The sequence below is a fragment of the Aulonocara stuartgranti genome (assembly GCF_965226115.1).
Source record: "Aulonocara stuartgranti genome assembly, chromosome: 23".
In the NCBI taxonomy this organism is placed as follows: domain Eukaryota; kingdom Metazoa; phylum Chordata; class Actinopteri; order Cichliformes; family Cichlidae; genus Aulonocara; species Aulonocara stuartgranti.
This window is the reverse complement of record NC_138958.1, coordinates 5,778,868-5,798,675: the sequence shown is the minus strand read 5'-3', so window position 1 is coordinate 5,798,675 and position 19,808 is coordinate 5,778,868. Positions and strand designations below refer to the sequence as shown.

General features: G+C 38.7%; 2 protein-coding genes and 1 long non-coding RNA gene across 4 annotated transcripts; all 3 read left to right on the top strand.

The window, feature by feature from the left end:
• Positions 1–3,058: 3,058 nt before the first annotated feature.
• LOC309699925 (uncharacterized protein) lies at positions 3,059–6,134 on the top strand. The gene is made up of 4 exons (XM_082523173.1): positions 3,059–3,678; positions 4,752–4,964; positions 5,300–5,435; positions 5,908–6,134. The coding sequence occupies exons 1-4, from the start codon at positions 3,374–3,376 to the stop codon at positions 5,968–5,970; spliced, it is 717 nt and encodes a 238-aa protein (XP_082379299.1). The 5' UTR covers positions 3,059–3,373; the 3' UTR covers positions 5,971–6,134.
• Positions 6,135–6,140: 6 nt separating this feature from the next.
• Positions 6,141–14,389, top strand: LOC309699926. The gene is made up of 2 exons (XR_014274533.1): positions 6,141–6,446; positions 6,985–14,389. It is a non-coding gene; the product is annotated as an uncharacterized lncRNA (long non-coding RNA).
• Positions 14,390–14,469: 80 nt separating this feature from the next.
• Positions 14,470–16,263, top strand: LOC309699786 (G2/M phase-specific E3 ubiquitin-protein ligase-like). 2 transcript variants are annotated; one of them, XM_082522971.1, is made up of 5 exons: positions 14,470–14,686; positions 14,794–14,966; positions 15,066–15,149; positions 15,258–15,406; positions 15,541–16,263. In XM_082522971.1, exons 1-5 carry the CDS (start codon positions 14,507–14,509, stop codon positions 15,795–15,797), a joined length of 843 nt encoding a protein of 280 aa, XP_082379097.1. In that variant the 5' UTR covers positions 14,470–14,506; the 3' UTR covers positions 15,798–16,263. The 2 variants fall into 2 exon arrangements, with proteins under 2 accessions (XP_082379097.1, XP_082379098.1); XM_082522972.1 differs by lacking the exon at positions 15,066–15,149.
• The last annotated feature ends 3,545 nt before the right edge of the window (positions 16,264–19,808 follow it).

Below are 19,808 nucleotides of genomic sequence, written 5' to 3'. Positions count from 1 at the left end.
TTCAGACAACATTAATATGCCAGAAAGTCAGAAAATCAGAGCAGTCACAAATTATTTGTGAGAAATAAAGGCAACATTGTTCCCATCAACACTCATCTTTAACGTCCTATGACCTTGACACTACCTTGACAGGCAGTGGCATAAAACTGACCTCATTTCCTGGCTGATTGTGAAAAATAATTTCCTAACTGTACGTTCCAACAAACACAACTTCTATTTAAATTTCTATTTTGGAATCTCTATTAAATCACCCGCACACCCCGATTCTTATTTCTGCTCGCTGCTGTAGGCTGCGCCTCTCATCCGTTTCACCTGATCCAGGGATTGGAGGAAGCTACAACTCATTGCGTGTTGAATATGTTTAAATGCCAAGTGGTGAAAATGTCAGCAGCAGAACAAGCACATACACGTATGCATTTACTCTCTTTAAATGCAAAAATACTATGCAAATGAACTTGTTATCTGCCTCAGGGCTTTAAACAGTGAGTAGAGGTAACACGCATACACTGTGTGTGTGTGTGTGTGTGTGTGTGTGTGTGTGTGTGTGTGTGTGTGTGTGTGTGTGTGTGTGTGTGTGTGTGCAGGTGCCCAGATTTTATGTGCTCAGATTTATGCATACAAAAAAAAGCATTGAAGGAGTCTCCATTTGTATATTTGTGTGTGTGGGAAAGTGTGTGTTTGTGCCCCCTCATCTGCACTTGGAGCAGCCGTTCACAGCCCGTATTTGATTGAGTGAAGGCCAACGCAGCCTGAACACTCCCTCTAATGGAAGAGTGGAGCCCAGCAGCTCAGTAATGCACTGACCCCAGAGCTTTTACAACGCTGCCAGCCGATAAGTGGCAATATGCAGGATCTTATAAAATTAACAAGACTGAGCTATGGGGAGTGGGTGCTCTGAAGGTGGCAGTAGGAGAGGATGACGATCATATAGCACTTGTAAATATCAGCATATGTGCATGGAGGGATTGTAGCTTTTTCCTGACTGAGTTTTATAGTCATGGCAGTGGGATTAGCAATTTTTTTCACCCATTTCTTGGCTTTATTAAGGGAAGTTTACGGCTAAAGGTTTACAGGCCCGTTTATGTTAGATAAAACATCCCTCAAGGCATTTTAATGCTCGTGAATTTATGGAAGCTGCCTTGGAGACAGGTGCGCATGAGTCTAACACAGAGCAGGCCTTCAAAGTGATGGCAACTGGATCCCTGCCAGCATTTCCTCTGCAGGACACCACGAGGGGTGTGAACATGTGTGCATATGTTTATCATACATTCTCAACCTTCCAAATCTGTGCTGTGACATCCACAGCAAAGATTCAAAGTCAAATGGCCCCTCTGCCAGGTTGCTCACATCTATTGTGTTACGGGTGAAGAGTGCCTGAATGTTTTCAAGTCTTCTTGTGGAAAATTTTTACTGCCATTGCCACAGTTTCAGCCTAATCTGATTCTTTCCAGTGAAAGGCTTTATAGAAAGCATCCTCCCAGTCCAAACTCCTCACCTTTCTCACACCCTCGGAGACTGGATGCGTGTGTGCGCGCGGGAAGGCTTTTTTGTGTGCATTTCCACCTTATACTGTGCATTTATGTGCAAGTGTGTGTGGCTATTGTCTGCCAGTGCTCCAGCAGGGGCTTCAAAGTGAATTATTCATGCGAGATTTGAATACATGCAAATGGTTCACTCCCCTCCCTTGGCACAGATCCAGGTTACCTATGGCAACGGCGCCTTCAAGAAGCATCCTTCCACCCCTCCTCCTCCTCTTCTTCCTCCGCCCGCTTCTCTCAGGCACCCGCCCTCCAACCATGTTATCTAGCCAGTCGCATTGTTTCGACTATTGCAGTACCTGGGTGGGTGGCTGCACACTGTAGGGTGGCAGGATATCCCATAATTCATAGTCAAGGTCATAAAGGTAGGGAGGGTGGGCGAGAAAAGGTTGGCAGACAGAAAGAGGGCAGCATCCCTCCATCCAGCTCGGATGGGAAGTTCAGGAGACAACACCCAGCCGGCGGTGAAGAATAGAAACAGTTTTTGGGTGCCGAATAATGCGACAGACTGGGGACACACACACTCATATAATTCAGAGTTACTCAGAGCTCATGTGTACCCGCAGCACAAAAAAACAGGATAAGATGGAGGAAAGATTTGAACAAAGCCATCTTCTTCTTAAATATATTTGAGAAAACAGTTTAGAATGACAACTAAAATGTAAAAGTGTCTTAAATATTAAAAATATAAATAGTATTGCAAAGTAATATTCTATCTCAAATCAGTTCCTTTTTTACAAAAGGTTTAGGTGAATGTATTTAAGACGTCACTTAAATTATGTTTTGTAATTTTTATTTAATTTCGTTTGTTTACTTACAACTGCTTTTCGTTTCTGGCTATTTTTCATTTGCTGAGTGATTTTACATTTTTTGTTGGGTTTTTTGTTTTGCTTTGTTTTGTAATAAAGTTTATTAAAATAATCCAAACATTTTTAAAAAGAAATAAAATTCCCAAATATTAAATATAGAGAAAAGTTATACTGGGATCATATATTGAGGGAAAAGATACAGCACATCAAACATTTATACAGTATTTAAGCATGTTAATTAACCTTTTTGGGATTTATAATTTTAATTTCTCTATATTTTTTAACTGAATAAGTAACTAAGCTGCATGTATGTGTTAAATACAACTCATAAAATAACAGTGAAAAAGCTTCTAAATGAACAAGAGAACAGGCTATGAGGGGCCGTACAAGCCAAAATTTATTCTTTCACTCTCACACACATACATTCTTCTTCCACACACATATATTTTCACTCTCACACACATATATTTTCACTCTCACACACATATATTTTCACTCTCTCACACATACATTCTTCTTTCACACATATATTTTCATTCTCACACACATACATTCTTCTTTCACACACATATATTTTCACTCTCACACACATATATTCTTCTTTCACATACATATACTTTCACTCTCACGTAGTTTTATTTTAATTTTTATATTTAGATATTTTTATTCTCATGTTTACACACATTTAACACACACATTGCAATATTATGCTCTCTTATACATGTATTTTAATCTACATATTTACACATTTGCACTCTAACATACATGCATTTTCATTTATGCATTCCTACATTTTGCTCTCATTTACATGCATTCAAAATGCATTTAATCTTACAAATAATATATGTATGTAAGAAGAGAATGCATACATATCTGAAGAAAATATATGTATGCAAGAGAATAATGTATGTGAATGAAAGAGTATAGTGGAAACGGAAGGAGTTTAATGGAAACGGAAGGCTGGGTGTCTGTACCGCTGTGATTGGCTGAGAAGCACGCGCGGGTCACTTTCAAGTGTCTGACAGCATGGAGGGGGGAGAAGAAACTCTAGTTCTTCAGCAAGCTGTCGGGTTGTTAAGAAATATTTTATCATCTCCTGAAACGGTCACATCGTTGTCCTCGTCACTTGATCGAGATGGGACGGGCTCAACTGCACCCAGTGTTACCCACAGCACGGTGGAAAGTGAGATGAGGGAACTTTTTAGACCAGCTAACACCCGGGTATCTTCAACGAGTCAAGTAGCTACACGGAGTTCGACTGGAGTGGGGCAGTCTTTGCGATATCAGACCCAAAAACACTTTGGCAACTGGAACTGCAGATCAAGGAAAAGGTAAGAACAAAACAGTTTGCCACTTAACTATACAACTGCGAAATACAAAATACGAAATGTGCTTTGCTGATTTAGCAACGCACTTTTTTACCCTTATACATTTTTAGCCCTAGCTAATTTATTCAGCAGCATCCACATTAAAAACAGTAAAGACCGTGGCATTTATTTCAATATTAGTGGCTGTTTGTACTTGTGACCCGAGTGTAAGTTGATGCTTACTTTAAGATTACTTTATTAAATCTTCTTTATTAATGTGGGAGGTGGTAGCTACATTAGCCTGCTAAATAAAAGGTTGGGTTAATTTTCTTGTTGTTTTTGTTTAGTTTTGTATTTATTTATTTATTTATTTTTTGGGGTAGAATTTTAATCTTGCTAGAAGACATCAATCCAACTCTGTGTTGTGAGTGGATCAATATCTGTACCACTGTAGAGGTAGATAAACATGGATGCCAAGTCATGCCTTCAGTCCAGTTTCTACAGTGTATGAAATAAGAAAAAAAGAAATATGATCGGTGTCTTTTTTGTTCTTTAGTCAAAGTAAAAAGTAATAGCAAATGTTTCTTTGTATGCCTCTTTGTAGAGCAGTAAAAAAAATCCTTATGCATTGTACTATTTATTTATTTATTTATTTATTTATTTATTTATTTATTTATTTATTTAATTCAAGCGTCAGTGAATTAAAATGGTCAAACCCCAAAACATTTTCTATTTTACGTACATTTTCCTTTTTTTTTTCAAAGGCAATTTATAGGCATGCTATTACTTTATGCATTTTTTTTCTTTCAAATTATGTTTCTGTTATTTGTGTTTGCTATTATACTCAACTCTTACATGCACAAGCAACTTTAAACATATTCAAGTGGGCTAAATGGCTAGCTGCGATACTGTTTTTTTTTTATATAAACTGTGTAACATTTTATTTTATTCATAAAAGCTTAGCAACAGTTTAACGTGTAAGCTGGTCACTACCAAGTGACATTAGCAACTTTCTTAAGGAACTGATAGTGTCTAAGTATAGGTAAATAAAACAAAAGATACATAAATCTGAATATAGTTTCTGTTTTGTTTTATAGGGCCAAGACACATTATCATGATACTTTCAACAAAGATGTCATCCTTCTTCCACGGCCATCAAGCAGTGTTGTTGTCAAGCATCGCACAAAACGACATTTACATGAACAAGGGCATATATTGAATGGATTTGAATTCCAAAAATCCTGGGACCAGAAAACTGTCTCTGAACAAATAAGGGACGCCTTTGGAGATAAACTTTCTATTGATGTAAGGTAGGTTGTGCTAGCAGTCGAAACCTAATGCGACACAGCTTTTGTCAGTAGTCTTTTCGATATCTAGGCATTTCAAAGCTTTACATAACGATTTAAGTCAGAGAACAGGTAGACATGAATCAGTAAACTAAAATAAAAGAACCAAATCAGTTATCCTTTCTTGAACACTCCATTTTTGGCATACTTTTTTGACATTTGTATAAAGTTTACTTCTGTTACTACTGGTTTCAGTCTGATTCAAAGAGGAAAACAAGATTAGCTCTAAAAAAGTTATTGGAACATTTTTGCTGTTTTGGATTTTAAACATTTTACAACTTACTGTAACTGTTTTCCAGCCTGGAGTTTCTGATGGCTTGTGGCAACAGACTGATTGCGCCCAAACTGCGAGCAGGACAGGAGCTGGATGCAAATCTCATACATAAAATTGATAAATCGAAAGCCCTATACATCAGACCATCAAAACCAATTTTGGTACGTTATTTGACTTTTGAATGAATCTACATAGCACTGTACAGTAATAATATGAAGACCAGAAATTGGTGCATAAACAACCTTTGAACTTTCTCATGTCTGTTCTTTTTAAACTTGCCTTTCACCTTTTGTAGTTGGATAGAATAGTACCAAGTTAATGTTCCTTTTTTAAAATGTTAATCCTAAGCTCTGGTATTGACTAAATTTACAGCTGCTCTGTTGGACTGTTTGTGAATTATAGAACGTAAGACTACTGCTGTTCAGGAGATGTGTTACAATTTTGTCTGCCTAGTATGTAAAAGTAATTGTGAGAAAGATCTATTAACTCTTGAAATTTCTCACCCTATGGTAGCTGGGATAGGCTCCAACCACCCCACCTCTGATAAGAATAAGCAGAAGAGGTTGGATATATGGTATTTAATGTTCAAATTCAATATATGTGAATTATTATAATTATTATTTTATTTCTAAGGATGATATTACAAGCTACAGCAGTGAGGAAAACTGTGAAGAAAACCCTGTTTCATCAAGGTAGCTGCGCTCATCATCTTCAGACAGTTTTGCCAGTTCAACAGCTGCCTTCCAACCAATCTCTGCTCCGACGCAATCTCCTGCCTCATCAGTTTGTAATGGAACATTATTAACGGAAACTCCTGCCTTGACCCATGAAAGTAGTATCTCACACAAGTACAGCAGCACTTCAACAAACATTTCCTTCAGCCAGTTACCAGTGTCTTCATTGGAAATCTACCCTTCCACTAGTCAGCCTTCTACCTCATCATCTGCATCTTTAAGTGATCCAGTTCTGGTCCTGACGTGCCGAAATACCTCAAGCTCACCCTACCAGACCAGGAATCCAGAGAATCATTGTTCAGCATTACCCTCTACATCAACACACAGTCAATCTGTAAACTACGATAACTACCTTTCAATCATGACTCCACTATCTGACATGTCTTCTGATGATGAGGAACTTAACCAGGCTATACTAGCAAGCCTGCAGAGCGAAAGGTTAGTTTCAAATACAAATGTTTTACAGTAGCCAATTAAACACACCATATTTGTTGCAATCCAATACTGTAACCAGTGTTGTGAAGGAGTGTAATCCATCCTCAGATATTTATATGCATATATGATATTTATATTTGCTGTTAACAAAACAGTTTTTTGAATAATGTCTACAGAGTCAAATGATAATGCTGTATTGCTGGCAAATTTTATTTTATTTGAAATAGGCAGCGAATTTTTAACAGCCTATCTGACAATGAAATGAAATTTACTTATTGTGCATTGAAACTATTTTTCTTTGCTCTAGTGCTTTCTAGTTCTCCAAAACATATAAACAATATAAAAAGCCACTGAGCAATATACTCCTTTGTACATTTTGCTTATGATTATGATAATTTCCTTTGGTGATTAATAAAGTATGCTGATTCTGATTTTGACAAAACTTTGTATGTCCTTGTAGCCCTTGTATGTGAATGTTTTTACTGATGTTCTTTTCAATATTTTTTTCTTTTTTTTTCTTTTCTTTTTTCTAATCCTACAGGACTTCAAGTTGTTTGGTATCAGCAAAAGATATTTTGGAGGAACTTTCTGCAAAAGTAAACCAACAGAAGAAATGCAAGTTCAACATTAATAGATCAACAGTCCTGGATGGAGCAATTAGAGGTTTTAAACGAGCGACATATGATCCATGCCACACAATTTCTGTCAGGTTTTCTGACGATATGGGAGTACCTGAAGAGGCTGTTGACTTGGGTGGACCAAGAAGAGAATTTCTAAGACTTCTGATCGAAGCTTTGCCCCTGTCTCCAATGTTTGAGGGTGAAGAAGGCAAAATGAACTTGGCGCTTGATAGTGCTGGTATGTATTGATTTTAGGCTGATATCCCTGGAGTAATGCAATAAAAAAATCATTTTTATGAATGTTACAGGAAAAATGATTCTATGTTTCTTTACCTTCTTTTAAATGTACAAAGATGCCTTTTGTCTGCCCTCTGCCTGTGGTTAGATTAGTTTAGAATTATCTTTTTAGACTTTCCCAGCAAACACATCTTGTTTCTGGGACATATTGTTTTAGATTGTTTTATCTTCCCTAGCTCTCTGCTGACGAGACTAGCACCATATATGGAGTTGTTTTATTTTATCTGTTTATTATTTGTTATCCTGTTCTCACTGTCTCTGTGCTCTGTGCCTATAAAAATTACCAAGCCACTGTGCATGGTGTGAGTTGTTCTTAGCAGCTCACCCGTGTACACGTTTGATAAAGAAAGTAACTTTGTCTCATTGTGTCTTTATTTCTCCTGGGTTTTTTACAGAGTTTTCCCCCGACATTTCTTGGTCCTTCGACAGCCGGATCACCTCCATCGTGTCCCATCTCCGTGACCAGTCCACGTTGTCCGTCTGTCGACAGCCCACACACTAGGTGTGTGGTCAAAGACCAAGGGCGTTAAATTTGAGTCTTGGCCAACGTTCTAGAAAGCGACCCACGGTGGTGGGGCCCGATCGAGGTGGACCAGACCCGGCGACACCGACCAGGTAGATACAGACACACTGACACAATCTTGCGTAAAAGCGTATTTTAAATTCAGGGAATTTAAAATAGCGAAAGTAGCTCGTCGCGACTGGAAGCTCCCCACCTCTGTGGGTTTAAAGTAGCTCGTCGGCTGGTAGCTTGGAGCTCGTCGACTGGAAGCTCCCCACTTCTGTGGGTTAGGTTTGGAGCTCTGGGTAGCTCCCCCAGCTGGGTCAAGGGAATAAGTAGCTCGTCTACAGAAAGACTGGCAGCTCCCCTTATGATAAGGGTTCCGATCGCGCGAATAAGTGTGAATGTGAATGTGTGTGTGTGTGTATTGTTTTAATTAACGGAGCAAGCTGAATTTTCACGGTCCAATAAGAGACTGAGCTGCTCCTACTGTGTTTTTCTTTTACTGCTATTCACTGACGTGCTGGTGAGTTGAGAGAACGGTCGAGTTCCGTCTCGTAAAGTTCACACCGCTTTTGGAAATAGTCCGAAAGTAGAAGGGCGTGTGAGCAACCACTCTCGTCTCTAATACCAGCGAAGGTGATAGCAGCTGTATCGTGTATATATTACTTAAACAAAAATAAGTAAATACATAAATAAGATGGGTAATCAAGCAAGTGAAATTAAAACTCACTCCTGCTGACGAGCAGTGGTGAGAAAAGAAAAGTCCAGACGCCGGACAAAAACAGTGTCTGTAAACTGAGAGATTTAAGAAAACAAAATATAAACAGTCAGAAGAACAGAACTCAACTGCCAGTTTAGTAAAACCAGAAGACGAGACACTGTGCAGTTCCCACAATCCTTTTAGTAAACCATCACTCACTCCTGCAGCCGCATCTGCAGCAACACCCATATCAGGAAGAACATAATAATCCCTTATTAAGTGAAAACTAGAGATCACAGTAGTTTTGTAGTAGTTCAAAAGGGTTGAAAACAGACCCCACTGAGTAGATAGAAATATAAAAAGTACGAAATAAAGATGAAGGGAAAATTACAGTAGAAATTATCTTTAGAGTATTTGAAATTAATAATAGCAAGGATAACAACCTGTAAAGTGATATTAACAATGAAACACAGTTGGCATGATGACCATGCCCACAATGTATAAAATGAATATAAAGCAAATACTTCACACGAAAATATTTTAATAACATAAATAAAGTATATTAAGGCTGTGTCATTGTTCAGCCAAGGACAGTGTGTGAAAAGGTAACTGTCTCCACCCTGGGAAAAGGATGATTCTGCAGGTCATCTGAAGCCCTTGATGGATACAAAATAAAATATAAATAATATATTATAATAGAACTGCCTGGTCCGCCATGCAACAGAGAGAACAAATGTGACCGCAGATTGGATGAATTCTAAATTATCTGTTTGCTGAATAAGATGATCCTAACTATCAAATTGGCTCAGTAGTAGTATAGTGGTACACACTGATAAAATATTATAATATGCTATTGCTGTCATATAAGACAAAGAGGATAATATTAACAATGACATAATATTAATATGAAGAGGCACCTTAATCGGTTATGATGTGAGGTGGATAATTGTTAAGCAGTAGTCTGCATCAAGCTTAAGGTTTGCTGAAACTCAGTGTAATGACATGTGAGATGAAGACAATACAGAGAATAACTAAACTAATGAAGTGCATAGAGGCACTTGACCAGCTTGAAACCTATCATCCTAGAATGACACATTGCTGAGATATAGAGCACACCTATAATAACAACCAATAAGCAAAACCCTGTAGACAACAGCTACAACTACAGGATTGAGAAGCTGAATTAAATATGTAGACACTGCTAAGCTGATGAGCATGTTCCACATTTTCTTTTCTTTTTATTTATTTGTTTCTTTTAGAGCAGAAGCTGCTGTAACACACCCAAAGAAAGACTCTAGGTCTGACCAACCGTCTCAGTCGTGGGCAAAAAGATGACAGTCAATAAAATTCTAAAAGATAATTTATTGACGAAAAATATATCAAGAGATAAAAGATAAAACAGTCCAGTGTCCCACTTATGAATTGTATAAAAACACACAGTCCCAAGGCCAGAGCCAGCTATGCCACACGGCCAAGTTGCACCCCACATGTTGCCTTTAACAGGGTTAGAAGTTGTCCTTGGAGACCCACCACCCTGCAAGCATATAGTCAGTGGTCACTCAAGCCTCTGGAACTCTGCTGCCTTTAGGCTGTGGCATATAATAGGCCCTGGACTGCACAGAGAGACAAAACGACACAGCAGTGTTTGTAGTGTGGGCTATATGTAGACCAGTGTATCAGTGCAATCAAGTACACCTGCCTCTAATTAGTCCAACCCCATTCCAGCCATTGGCTCACCAAAAATGTGACAACCACAAAACCACTCCCAACCCAGTGCAACTTCACACAATAATATAAAGCTGAATTAACACAGGCACATTAGTCTACCATGTTACAAGCTGCATGCTATTAAAAGCCAACATATGCAGACTTCTACCTTGTTCGGGTGGCAGCATTTTTCTTTTTCTTTTGTGTCCTGACACGTTTATGTTTTTTGTTTTTGTTTGATTATTTTGTTGGTTTTGGAAACGAATTTAAACGAACTTGTGACAATACTTGAGAATCACAGTGACACATAGTGATTAGGCATATGATTGAAAAATGCCTAGGTTTAGAGCTGTGAGCTATGAGCTGTGAGCAATGCAAAGTTAAATATATATATATTTGTATAAATGGGAAACAACCCTAACTTGAAAGTTTGAAATGTGTGAGATCCATGAATTGTTTGAAAAACTAGAAATTATTCAAAACTGCCTTAAGTGAAAATGTAGTGTTGCATCTATTCTCCCAAACCAAGACAAACAAAAAAGAAGAAGCTTTCTGTAACTTCAAAATAAGGCTGACTGTTGACAATAGACTAAAACACTAATCCGCAGGTGGCTATCAGGAACAGAGAGGAGAGCAAAGTCACAAACACCAAGGCTGCAGACAGCCATGCAGAAACAGCAGATAACATAGAGACAACGCCTGCTAGTACCGTGGAGAGGAAGGTCACTTCCCACGAGATTGTAGGAGTAGAGGACAAATTAGTTGTAAAGTCAGCTTCAGGCCACACAGCTGTACAACAATTAACTGCCCTTTTAGAACTAGTACACACAGCAAGTGGCCGCAGGTGCTTTATTAAATGCATATATGACCCGTCGTGTCCAGTAAATTTGCTAGGTAGAGACGCTCTGACAAAACTTAAGATAGCAGTCATGCCATTCTTTTCTGGTATTACACCTGAGTGCCAGAAACCGACCGAGTATCACAACATTCTGAGATTTAAACAAACTCCAGGCCCAGATCCACCTTATGATCAGCAAGTGTGGAAGCTAGGAGAACAGCATTTGACCTTACAGCACAGGCCGAAACTGTGTAGGTTACGCAGTAACCACAGATAGTAAAATAATAGAAGCAAAACCACTTTCTTCTTCATGTCCTGCACAGAGCGCTGAGCTGATAGCTGTGATACGCGAAAGCTAAATACACAAAGACAAACTAATAAACATACATACAGACAGCCAGTATGTTTTCTCTGCTGTGCATCATTTTGCAAAAAATTTGGCATAACAGAGGAATGATTACACCAACTGGCAAACCAGCATGCCAACCTCTTACAACGCCTACTGACTCTTTCATTACTACAGGCAACAATTTTGCTGACAGAGCAGCAAAATAGGCGGCACAAAAGACAAACATGACATTGATGGCAGTAAACACACATCAGATTCCACTGGATGTGTTGAAAAATGAACAAAAGCAGCAAGCACAGCAGAGCAGGCAAAATGGCTAAAACACGGTGCAGTTCTGACAAACGACTTAATGATGTGTTATGGCAAGCCAGTGTTGCCAAATTTCCTCCACAAAATGGCGGCATTAGTGACTCATGGCTGTACGCATTTGTCATCGGGGGGACTGACCAGTATTGTCAACTCTCATTTCTACACTGTAAATTCTACACTGTAAATTTTGAAACCTCAGCAAAACAATTTGTCAGAACGTGCATGACGTGTCAAAAATATAATGCTCAGGGAAACCTGAGACCACACAATCCATATGGACTTTATTGAGCTAAATGAATGCCAAGGGTAAAAATACACCCTAGTGGTTATAGATGTATTCTCAAAGTGGCCAGAAATCTACCCAGTGAAAAAGGCAGATATAATTTCAGTAGCAAAATGTATGTCTAAGTTGTAGGAAAATAAAGAGATGATTGTAAATGACGAAGAATGTAATGATGTCTATCAAGTGTCTTGCAGATCACAGCCCGGTGACTGGGTTCTGATCAAGGTGCTCCAAAGGAAAAACTGGAGCACACCCAGGTGGGAGGGGCCATACCAAGTCCTCCTCACTACACCGACCGCTTGCAAAATTGCGGAACGACCATCCTGGATCCATCAGAGTCACTGCAGGCGAGTCAGTGAAGCCATCTAAACACAGCTGACGGCAGGCTTGCCCACTTGTTGTGATCTCGCCCGGTGGAGGGGTCAGCTTTCCTGGCCGGGGGGTCTACTCGCGACAGGAGGGTGTGTCCCGTCGTCATGAGGTGGTGGCTCTTAACAACTGCAGCGGCCCTGACCATGGCCGGGCTCCTCACCTTTGCTTCCGTGAGGGACAATAAGTCACGCTATATGAAGAAAAGGCAGACACTGTATGACAAAGGAAAGTACACCAAGTTTCCCCATGGCTATGCCACTAATTTCTGGTGGCAGTTTATGAACACTACAGCTTACTTGAATAATAAAACTGACTGCTATGCAAATACATATACACTTTCTGCCCACCGAGGAACGAGAGGAAGTGTATGGACTGTTCACTCAACGAAACCTGTGCCAGTAACGCGACACTGATGAGCCTCAACTGTCGCTCCAACTACAGCTACCGAATGATACTACAAACAAAGACTCATTACCAGACAGGATGTGCACGGACGGCACCAAGCAGTAAAGGAACCAGAGTTTCGCATCTGAGGAGGAGTGAAATTCTTACAGAGCTTGATCCCCGGCATTGGAGTTGCCGAGGTGCGGGATCACGTGGAAATCAACCGATATGCTCTGCTACGACACATCAACTTGACTAGGACCCTGGGAACCGCCTTAGCAGGAGAACAGCAGGCCATCAGAACGATGGTGCTGCAGAACAGACTGACACTAGACCTGCTAACAGCATCACAAGGAGGAGTTTGCAAGCTGATCGGGGAAACATGTTGCACTTTTATCCCTGATGGATACGAAACTGGAGGGGACATTTATGAAGCTTTGCAGAATTTGACCGCTCTGCAAAAATATGTCACTGACCACACACCTGGAGCAGCTACAGCACAAGGCTGGCTGGACTGGCTGTTCAGCGGTTCATGGCTGGCTGCTGTAGCAAAGCCATTTTTCCTTCTAGGTCTCATCATGATAGCACTGCTCATATTAGTGTTGTGTGTGTTGCCATGCCTAAGAGTAATGATTTCAAAGATGATAACAACTACAATGACTGCTTATGTTGCCGTGCCTGAAGAAGACCAGCATCCCGTTGCAATTCTGTTAGAGGAGAACTTGTAATAACTGCTAATGAATGACGTGGTGATTAAAAATGACTTGTCAAGTGATCACGCACTGATTAAAACATTAGTAGGTTATGCAGGTTTTCATCCTTTTATTTTTTGAAGTTTTCAGTTTTAAACATAAAGTTTTTCATTTTAAATATAAAGTTTTCATCCTTTTATTTTTTGAAGTTCTCATCCTTGTATTTTTTGAAGTTTTCATTTTACATATTAGGTTTTCATCATTTTTAAATACAAAGTTTTCATTTTAGTTTTTATCCTTTATTTTTTGTAGTTTTAGTTTTATTATTTTTTCTTGTTTATTCCACTTGTTATTTCATTTACTATGATTTTCATTTACTATGTTTTTCTTTTTATTATTTTCTTTTGTTTTATTCTTTAGACCAAATGACTTCCATTTCTGCTATGCTGACATTTTGAAAATTAAAAAATTGCTTAAGATACTTAATAAATAACCTTCACAGACAATTGTTGTATACATTTAAAATAAGTTAAAACAGGAGGGAATGTTACAGGAAAAATGATTCTATGTTTCTTTACCTTCTTTTAAATGTACAAAGATGCCTTTTGTCTGCCCTTTGCCTATGGTTAGATTAGTTTAGAATTATCTTTTTAGACTTTCCCAGCAAACACATCTTGTTTCTGGGACATATTGTTTTATCTTCCCTAGCTCTCTGCTGACGAGACTAGCACCATATATGGAGTTGTTTTATTTTATCTGTTTATTATTTGTTATCCTGTTCTCACTGTCTCTGTGCTCTGTGCCTATAAAAATTACCAAGCCACTGTGCATGGTGTGAGTTGTTCTTAGCAGCTCACCCGTGTACACGTTTGATAAAGAAAGTAACTTTGTCTCATTGTGTCTTTATTTCTCCTGGGTCTTTTACAGAGTTTTCCCCCGACAATGAAGTTCTTGTCAAGCGCTTTCATGCATCTATTGACATGTAATGTTTTTCATTATTTCTAGCCATGAGGGAGGACAGGTACTTCATTGCAGGCAGAGCCATTGCAGTAAGCCTTGTACATGGTGGTCCACCAGCAGGCTTTCTGTCCCCAACACTCTTCTCTTGCCTTGTTGATGGCCCAGATTTGGCTAAACCAGTTTTAGAAGATGTTGCCGATAGTGACCTGCGTGAAAAAATTAAAAGGGTAAAACTGATTTGTCAGTTGTTGGATAATGTTTTAGTATTGTGTGCATTTCGTTCTACTCCATGTATTAATTGGGGCCCATTAATTTTTTATTTTTTTATTTGAAGGTTAAAGAGTGTAAATCCTTTGAAGATCTGATAGTAGCAACTGAGCCACTTCAGGAATACTTAGCCAATGCTGGCTGCCTGAGGCCGCTACGGAGGCTGGAAGACAAGGATCTGCTTATACATGACATTATCATGTTCCAAGTAATACACAGAGTCCGTGGTCCATTTGAAAGGTATGTATGTATGTATTTATTGTTGTCCAATAAGTAACTCAAACCCATGCTGATTGCCTTGTATTCTGGGAATTTTGTGTGACATTTCTTTATGTGTAGGTACACCATGCCTCCAAAGGTGACAGCATCACATGAAAAATGCAGATTTGGGATATACACTTTTGATGATGTGAATAATCTGAAGTAAAAATTATTGTATATATAAATTCATATGTTTTAGATTATACTTCTTGGATCCATTCATTTTTGATGTGATTTGTGATTTTAAAGGTAATTCTGATTATCATTTAGATTTCAGGATGGACTACGGACACTTGAGGTGCTGGACAAAATCCAAGATCACCCAGAGAGTTTTCGCACCCTTCTATGCTGGTCACCTTCAGTGCTTACAGCTGACCTTCTTGACAGTTTCTGGAGAGACTACCTAGCAGATGCAGAAGGTAAATTTAGCGTTTTAAGCATTGTGTTCAATTTATAATGCAGTGCATCTTTTCATTGAATCAGTTAAAAGTAGAAATGCTTGCTGTGTTTTTTGTCTTTAATGCCATTTTTGACAGTATTGCTTTTCCTTTAGATCAAGACGGAACACAGAAGCTGGGGACAATTTTTGCCTTCGCCACTGGAGCCAACACTGTTCCACCAATTGGCTTCTCTCCACAACCGTCCATTGAATTTCTTCACCAAGAGCCAGATGCACAAACCATGTCTAAACTACCCATTGCAAACACGTGCATCAATTGTTTAAAGTTACCACTTCATACCTCTTACAAAGACTTTCAGGAGAATATGGACTTTGCATTAGGTAATACACATGGTTTTGGAATAGCTTAATTCCTGGTCAGGTTAGTATGCTAATCTGAGTTTTGCACTCAGTTAAATTAATGAGTGTCAACCATTAAGTAATTCTAAGAGAGGGGGGGGGGGTGTGTTTTGAATATCATTGCATTTTCTTTCCCAGAAATCAAACAAATGTTCAAAATGTTCCACCTAAAACACCAATTAACACGCTTGAGACCAAGCTGAATTTACTTTATGTTGCCATATTTCATATGTCACCCACCTATTTTGTGATTGGAGGCTCTGTTTTTGCATTGACCTTTTAACAAATGTTCATTTGCTTCAAGTCTTTTTGCTTGTCAGGGTACCATTCTACAAGTATACAATAGTTATATATACTAACATAATTCAATAATAATTTTTTCATTGCATTAATTTATGTGCATTGTGATTATTTTTGTTTTCTAGGTTTGTACTTGTTTGTTGCTTTTATTCTCTGGTGTTCTTCAATATTGTTTATCTGACACTTCTATTCTATTCTCTGATCAGTGATCCATGTTTGATGTATTGACTGTATGACTGTATTAATGTTAATGTTATCAGTTTGAGTCATCTTGTTCCAAGACAATACATCTGGTGATTGTGATGACCAAAAACCTCAATAAAATGTGGTTGCACAAATTTATTTTTTCTTTTAACAAGGTGTTTTAAAACAAAACATGGTTGTAAAATCTCAACACACTCACATAATACAACTCATAAATTCTTTAAAATTGTATACAAACCGTAAACATGCATGTAAAGGTTGATAGTAGCATTCTTGAAATTTAAAGCTGTGACTAAACTTCTAATAATACTGAACTAACAACAGTCTTGGCACTGTATTCTTTTTAAGCTGCACAACCACAATTACAGTAAATGAAATTTCTCCAGAGGCCTTGTTGATATTTTAGGATTGTCTCTCAAGAAAACGAACAAGGTTGCAAAATAAATCTATACCGTTATTGCCATCATCTTCAAATGGATCAAAGGTCTGTTGAAGTGTAACCATCATGGTGTCACTGATGGAAATGTTAATTGATGGAACAACGACATTATTGTTTGTCTCCACGCTGGATGGCATTCCAAAGTTCTGAACACCAACCATGAACAGTGACAAAACACTTGATGCCCTGTTGTTATCTAAACACGCAAGGTAGATGATGGTTCTACTGAAACCATCCACACAGCCATGGAACACCATCCTCCATCTCACAAGTTTGTGGTTTCCATCTATATGCCTATAGAAAAATGAAATAAGTAGAAGTTATGTATGGGGAAACTATGACATGGTCAAGGATATGCACACGTTTGAGTAAATAAAACAATGAGTTATTTTGCTTTAGATAATCCATTTCGCTATAGACTTAGAATCAGGACTGTTTTTCTGTTAGAATTTTCTCACCATAACTGATTGGGGAAAGGAACACTGTACAGTCGTCGACGTATTGCATTGCGTCTTCTGAGGGAACGTCCAAAGGGCTCAATTTCTTGTAGACTTTGTCTTACACACCACCTTTGGATTCGTAACCCACGTGATCTCAAGCTGCCATGCACATATCGTTCACCTGCATTTGTGGTATACTGAAGGATTTCCCTAACAACCCTGTTCAGGTTTTCATCGGATAATGTTGCATAAGTCAGTGGCTCAATGCCAAGGTCCTCTCTGTGCCTGTACAGAGTACGGGAGCTAACCCCTAAGCATGTTGCAATGCTTTGCCAGTTCATTCCAAGAGATACTAAATGAGATATTTGCTCTCTTGAAATGCTGTATCGCGGTTGACCTTGAGAGCAAGTCATGAGAGGTGGAGGTAGCAAGACAAGTCTGTTCTCAGATGTAGTTCCTTGTCTGGTTTCATAAGCAGTCAGTAAAAAAATTAGCCATCCATTTAAGGACTGTAATGTATTCACTGCTTCTCTATTTCTTGCATCGTCAACAAATCTTGAGATGGACAAAATTCCAGATAAGGTTTGAATGTGATCACCAAGTTCTCTATGGAGCCTCTGACGAACAAAAGAATCTGTAGCTTCTCTTTGAATTTGTTCCAAACATTCTAATACATTATTTAAAAAAGTTCTAATGTCATTTTCATTACTACTTACTCGACAAATTAACTGCAATACTAGCAAAGAAAGCAGGACAACTTTGAACAGCTTCATTGCTTGGTTCTTCTGGTTTAGGTCTGGGTATGTCAAGTAAGTTCTCCAAGTGTATTACATTTCCTGGTTTAAGAATAACTTCCTGCTTAAAGGATTAACTTCCTGTGTTAGGAAATGCAGATGTGAATGTCAGAGTGTATGTATGCAAGGGTAAAGGATAAACACTGGGATTGTATGTGTATAGGAGTACAAATATATATGTGTTGAAAGGTAAAGGGTATGTATATATATGTATGACTAGAAAGGGCTGCACCTGCAAGGAGAATAAATATATGTCAACATAAAAATATGTAGCATTAAGAAAAATAGAATACATGTGTGTGAAAGGAAGATTAATGGATTTATGTGAGAGTGAATATACATGGATATGAATTAAGAATAAAGGTGTGCGAGATGACAATATATGTATGTGAGAGTGAAAATATATGTATGTGAGAGTGACAATACATGTGCATGAAAGAAGAATATATGTATGTGAGAGTGAAAGTATATGTGCATGAAAGAAGAATATATGTATGTGAGAGTGAAAGTATATGTGCATGAAAGAAGAATATATGTATGTGAGAGTCAAAGTATGAATTTTGGCTTGTACGGCCCCTCATACAGGTCAAGTTCAGGCCATGAGGTGATCAGAGCCTAAATATTCCCCATTATAGGCCAGGCTGTGCAGGGAAAGTAGCTGCTCAGTGCTGCCATCTACTGAAAGTAAAGGAAGACCAAGCAACACATATACTCACCCGCCACTTTATTAGGTACGCCTATTTACACGTCTCTGGGTCCATCACACCTGTTCGGCTGGGGGAATTTCCCCACATAGCCATCTATAAGGTACACAGAGAATGGTCACAAACAAAGAAAATATCCAGTGGCAGTTCTACAGGAAAAAAATGCTTTGTTGATGTCAGAAGTAAGAGAAGGAAGACAGCAGTGACTCAAATAACCATTCAATACAACCAAACACGCAGAAGAGCATCTCCATGGGCTGAGTGCCACTCCTGTCAACTATGAATGTTTTTCAAACTTGAAAAGCAGACGACTGGAAATACGATGCCTCATCTGGTGTGAGTTCTGTTACTATTTTGGTGTGATCAGGTTTTTGACATAAACAGCATGAAAGCACGGCTCTATCGATTCAAAGGTTCAAGGTCACTTAGTACCAGCTTCATATAGTTTAAATGCCGCAGCCTACCCGACCACAGGTGCAGCTCATGTCCATCCCTCTACAAGTACAGTCTACCTATCTTCTGATGGTGGCTCCAGCAAGAAAATGCACCATGTCACAAAGAACAAATCATCTCAAATGACAATGAGAATCAGTCAGCAGATCTCAATCTGATAAAGCACCTTTTGGATGTGGTGGAACCAAAGATTTGTATAATGGATGTGAAGCAGACAAATCTGCAGCAACTTATCAATATGGACCAAAATCTGTGAGGAATGTTTCCAGGGCCTTTTTGAACCTGCACCATAATTAAAGCAGTTCTGAAGGGAGAGAGAGTCCAGTAAGGTGTACCTGAAATGTCCAATAAGTGTTTTTAAGTCTATTTAAACTTTGATAAGTGACACAATAGACCAGTCTTTGAGGAACCCAATGTAAACAAAACACTTATGACAATGAAAAAGCATTTTATTGGTAGTACAACCATTAGTGAAGGCTTTTCTTCAGCCATGTAAAACTGATCGAACATCAGTGATTTAAATCTGCTCTTGAATGCTGATGACAGCACCATTAGCTTTGCTTGTTACATGGCCCCCTCAAGTGGACAAAAGGATTCATTGCTTAGTGGTGTGGATGGACCCTTTAATGGAAAGACAATCTTAAAAAGAAAAAACACACACACACACACACACACACACAAAAGAACT